General features: G+C 41.5%; 1 protein-coding gene across 1 annotated transcript; it reads left to right on the top strand.

Annotated features, from left to right (window-relative positions):
• Nucleotides 1-2,668: 2,668 nt before the first annotated feature.
• Nucleotides 2,669-4,987, top strand: LOC146374176 (uncharacterized). Its single transcript, XM_084950159.1, has one exon. It carries the CDS (start codon nt 2,669-2,671, stop codon nt 4,985-4,987), a length of 2,319 nt encoding a protein of 772 aa, XP_084806285.1.
• Nucleotides 4,988-5,855: the final 868 nt, after the last annotated feature.

Here is a 5,855-nt window from a genome sequence, read left to right as displayed (position 1 = left end):
GTCTTCCCTTCTAGAAGATGTATGCTTAAATGAAGATGAATAAAGATGAATAAAGGTTTTGTGAAATGACTACTGAGTCCGGTGCCGTCTCTGGAAGCTTCGAGGAATAAAACGAACTGGGGTGAAACTGATTTCGCAACATTACTAATTACTGATTGCTTCTCCAAGAAAGTAATCCTGTTACTTCACTCATTACTTATTTTCAAAAGTAATTGGTGACTTTATTACTTAGTTACTATTTAAAAACATGATACACAACCTGAATACGTAATAAAGAAATAGACCTTTCAATTCTTTTTTTTCTGCATATAAAACTGAATAGAATGGAAAAAGTTTCTTTTTAAAACTTGTTCTATTAGTTTTAATCTTTTAACTTTATGCACATTGCATCAAGCAAAAATTCAAATTATTTGCAACAGTCTTTGACTTGAAGAAATTTGTTTAACTTTTAACCCTTTTTTCTGCATATTCCAGCATATAAAATAAAATTATGTTTTTGTGTTTACACTCACTTTGTCAAATAGCTGCAAGTAAAACACAGCAAAAAATAAATCAAATCAAAGATTTAGCAGCAATAAGTCCTGTCGTCCTTAAGTCTATTTTTACCTGTTTAGCAGGAGTGGGGCAAGTGGAGGTTTACTCGGTGTCACAGTGGTCATGTCAGTGGGGGGATCTGGGGGTTTCTCTGTGAATTTCACATACCTGTGGCAGCGAGCTAGGTGTTTGCTGAGATTTGAAGTTTAATTTTTCACTGTAGAAAGAGGTTTTCTTCCCACGCAGAGTGTACAGCGGACACTAATGTCTTTGTCACTTTTTACAGAATCAAGCTCAAAGTAATGTCAGTACTTCCAAGCTTTAAACGCTGCATGGTCGCACTCTCTCCTGCACTCCACCTGCACAGGGCAGGTGGACCCCTGCCTGGTCGCTTGGATCTCAAACTACCTCACCGACAGACCACAGTACGTCAGGCTGAAGGACATCACGTCTGACACTGTGGTCAGCAGCACAGGAGCCCCACAGGGAACTGTGGTGTCCCTAGTGATGGTGAGATGAAGCCTTGTGATGAACTGAAGCTTCTCTGTCTCTGTGTTGTGATCTACCATCATATATGCTGTGTGTTCTGTCTGCCAGTGTAAGTTATTTGGATTCTTAGTTTTGTTCTGTTTGAGTTCAGCATTAAAGCTGTTTGAGTTCACGTTTGTCTCCGGAGTCTGCACTTTGGGTCCTCTATTTCACCACTCCTGCCTGCACACAGCCTTCACACGACAACAAGTGCACCACACTGCTAAGTGTGTTTTGTGTTTAGAGTTTTGGTAAATGGGAGACTGAGATTTGCAAATGGTGTCCTAACCAGATGAATAGTGTTTAAGATTTTGGCAACTGTGGGATTGATTTGATGAAAGAGTTTTCATAGTTGACAGTTTAGTTTTTACAATGGGGTTTAGTGTTTTAACAGTTCAGAAAAACTGTAATACACCTGTGCTTTTCCCAGCAACTGAGGCCTTTACCCTGCACAGTTTAAGGTATGATAAAGCACTGACCTTATAAATCCTGACCGCCAGATGGCACAAAATCCACATTTTAGCTGGGAGCTGGAATCTCACAGGGGAAAGGCCCCATTCAACAACAACAACATATATCAAACATGCTTCCAAACGAATGAAATTTTTTGCATTCTTCACATCAGGTCAAAATGCACTGTAAAATGTAACAGTTTTTTTTTTTTTTAAGTCACTGGCACTGCGGAAATGGATCTACAGCACCACTTAAGAAACTTTAATGAACTTCTAACAGCTTATTTACAGCTTGAAATACGTGTATGACATTTATTACACAGAGATTCAGTGAACCAAATCCAAACAGGAAGTCTGGAAGTCCGTCATTTTGAATGTAAAATGACATTTTGGCACAGTTTTAGTGTTTTCCAGGCATCGCTGGTTTACACATTCGCCTGCAAAGTGAGAGGTCACTGGTTAAATTCCATTTGGTTACTTCAGGAAATTGTTGGGGTTACTTCAGAAAGGGACATCTTGGTCAAAGCCATGTTTGTGGTGGAATTTTGATCATTTACCACTGGACATAAGATTTTCATCTCTAAAAGTGTATTTTGTCCAGTCTGTCCCAAACTTCACGTTTGATGACAGTCTGGCGACGACTACATGCCAATATCTGGTCACACATGGCGCCACAGTTCTCATATAACATTTTAATCAAGACTACCCCACTGTGATCGAAGTATTTCTTGCAAAACAATCATAACCAAACAAAACCTTTCCTGTACTGTAAATGAACAGTAGGACAAAAAGATTACTAGTCATTGTAGAAAGCACAATGAATGTTTTTGTTTACATCGTTGGAACGAGGAGATGTTGCAGCAGAAAATACAGCCTGCCCTGTTGAAACATTGTTTTTTTTCAGTGTTTCAACTGAAAAAATAGAATGCTTTTGATCCAAAATAGAATGCTTTTGATCCAAAATAGAATGCCTTTGATCCTTTGTTATGTCATCATCTTGCTGAGAGAAAAAACCCTTAAGTAGGAGGAGCTTTGCTCTGTTAAACTTTGCTGCTCAACGGACCTTGACCTGACAGTAAGCAAACCCTTTTGGAGAGTTTTGATAGAATTTCGCGTTACTCAGCAATTCACTGACCAAGCTGACACATTTCACCATGTCAGCTAACCCATCCTTCAGCTCAAATGAGCTTGGAATAGTTAAAGGGAGCATTTTGGGAAACCACTACAAGGTAGAGGCCTTCCTCGGAGAAGGGGGCTTTGGTATTGTAGCCAAATGTCGTGATACCAAGACCAACCGAGCTGTGGCTATTAAAGTGAACAAGAGCCGCCCTGATATTCTGCAACAGGCGAAACTGGAAATTTTCATCCTGGAGCAGCTGCGAAGGTTGGATCCAGATGCCGCCAACATTGTTCAATGGAACGGCTTTTTCCACAACGGAGAGCGGGTTTGCCTGAAGTTCGAACTCCTAGATCAATGCCTGTGGGACTACATACGGGACCGGAAAAACCAGGGTCTCCCCATAAGTGAAGTCAGGCCAATTTTAGGTCAACTCACAAATGCTCTGTCCCACCTGGGTTCTGTGGGAATAGTGCACGCTGACCTCAAACCTGGAAACATCATGGTTGTGAACCGCCATGAGTCTCCCATCAAAGTCAAACTTATAGACTTTGGCCTCGCATGTCCTGCGTCTGCAGTGATGCCTGGTGACCGCGTGGGGACAGCTGGTTATAGTGCACCTGAGGTTATGCTTGGCCTTCCTTATAACGAAGCAATTGACATGTGGTCTCTGGGGCTGGTGGCTGTTGAGCTTGGTACAGGGGTGCCACTCTACCCTGGAAATGAAGACTATGATGTTTTAAAATTCATCATAGAGACTCAGGGTCAGCCACCAGATCATGTTCTAGACTCTGGCGTGTACACTGAAGACTATTTCATTGAAGACAACGACAACCAACAGCGCTGGACATTCAAGACTGACCAACAATTTCAGTATGAGACAGGATATGAGTCCCTGGAAACAAGATACATAAAACTGACGTGTCTCGATGACCTCAAACAAGTAATGATGTTTAGACGAGGACCTGAAAATGACCAACGTTTGTTTGTCAGCTTAATTAAACAAATGTTGGCCTTGGATGCACACCAGCGCATAACACCCTCTGAGGTTCTCCGGCATCCCTTTTTCAACCCCAAGAGTTCCCCTTGCATTGACATGAGTGCTGAAAGATCACAAAACCCGGTGGTCTTTCAGCACCCTTCAAACTTGAAATGCAAGAGATCAGAGAAAATCAACTGCAGTTTCCAAAACTCGGTTGAATTTTCTCAGCAAGTATTCATCCACACGTCAGCCAGCCCATCCTTCAGCTCAGATGAGCTTGAAATAGTTGAAGGGAGCATTTTGGGAAACCACTACAAGGTAGAGGCTTTCCTCGGAGAAGGGGGCTTTGGTATTGTAGCCAAATGCCGTGATACCAAGACCAACCGAGCTGTGGCTATTAAAGTAAACAAGAACCGCTCTGACATTCTGCAACAGGCAAAAAAGGAAATTTTCATCCTGGAGCAGCTGCGAAGGCTGGATCCAGATGCCGCCAACATTGTTAAATGGAACGGCTTTTTCCTTGACAGAGAGCGGGTTTGCCTTAAGTTCGAACTCCTAGACCAATGCCTATGGGACTACATACGGGACCCAAATAACCGGCGTCTCCCTATAAGCGAAGTCAGGCCAATTTTAGGTCAACTAACAAATGCTCTGTCCCACCTGGGTTCTTTGGGAATAGTGCACGCTGACCTCAAACCTGGAAACATCATGGTTGTAAACCGCTATGAGTCTCCAGTCAAAGTCAGACTTATAGACTTTGGCCTCGCATGTCCTGCGTCTGCAGTGATGCCTGGTGACCGCGTGGGGACAGTTGGTTATAGTGCACCTGAGGTTATGCTTGGCCTTCCTTATAACGAAGCAAGTGACATGTGGTCTCTGGGGCTGGTGGCTGTGGAGCTTGTTACAGGGGTGCCACTCTACCCTGGAAAAAAATATTATGATGTTTTAAAATTCATCATAGAGACTCAGGGTCAGCCACCAGATCATGTTCTAGACTCTGGCGTGTACACTGAAGACTATTTCACAAAAGACTACAACTACAACCAACAGCGCTGGACCTTCAAGACTGACCAACAATTTAAATACGAGACAGGATATGAATCTTTGGAGACAAGATACATAAAACTGACACGTCTGGATGACCTTAAACAAATAATGATGTTTAGACGAGGACCAGAAGATGGCCAAAGCTTATTTGTGACCCTTATTAAACAGATGTTGGCCTTGGATGCAAACCAGCGGATAACACCCTCGGAGGTTCTCCGCCATCCCTTTTTCAGCCCTGGCCTCTCTAACAGGTTCCCATGTATCGACAATGAAAAACCATACAGAATCAATCTCCAGCATGGCATCTTCCACCCTGGACAAAAGTGATAAAGACACAAACTGGGTTTGGAAAAGGATATTAACAGCAAATTACACTGGAAAAATTAATTAAGCTGCTCCAATAATGACCACTTTGGCTTTTTTTTTTTTTTTTTTTAATTTTCACTCCCCCCACACCAACCAGTCGCGGCAGATGACTGTCCCTTCCTGAGCTTGGTTCTGTCGAAGGTTTCTTCCTTTTTAAAGGGAGTTTTTCCTTCCCACTGTCGCTAAATGCTTGCTCATAGGGAATCGTCTGATTGTTGGAGTGGCCAAAACTCAAGGGGAAGTAGCAATTCCTGTGAAAATTTAAAATAAAAAAAGAAAGCCTACCAATATTCAAAGCGGAGCAGTGGACACCTTACCATCACATCAGTCCTTCAATCAGACCTAAAACACCATGTTTACAAAAATAAATTCCATACAAATTGGAAATAAATTGTGTAATAATTGTTGTTTTTGATTGTTTATAAATATAAAGTGCTACCCTTCAGCCTCCTAGTAGACATACCTGTGTTATAAATGTGAAACTCCTCTGATTTTCAGAAAAGTTGACCTCTGACCTTGAAGTAAAGGTCACTGAGATTTAAGCTTCACAGAGAGTTTCAGTAGATGCAATCATGGTATTGTTTTGAAAAATCTACACTATTACAAACTTGGGTGTCTACAGCGCCTCGCAATATATCAATGATAAAGAGATGTTTTTTCTAGGTTTTTTATCAAGATTACAAAACACAAATAACAAAAATGCCAACGCTGTTGTCATTTTTGACAAGGCTTTTTTGATGTTGTCAAATGTAGCCCAAAAAATAAAACAAACCCTAAAATTAATAAATAAAGTAATTTTTTATCTTAAAGTACTGGATAACAGGTACTT

The sequence above is a fragment of the Perissodus microlepis genome, chromosome 14 (assembly GCF_051167445.1).
Source record: "Perissodus microlepis isolate ML-2025 ecotype Zambia chromosome 14, ASM5116744v1, whole genome shotgun sequence".
Taxonomy (NCBI): Eukaryota; Metazoa; Chordata; class Actinopteri; order Cichliformes; family Cichlidae; genus Perissodus; species Perissodus microlepis.
This window is presented reverse-complemented; position numbering and strand designations above follow the sequence as displayed.

Excerpts from the sequence above, each read along its gene's own strand:
- LOC146374176 (XM_084950159.1), top strand. The coding sequence starts at position 2,669 with ATGTCAGCTAACCCATCCTTCAGCTCAAATGAGCTTGGAATAGTTAAA.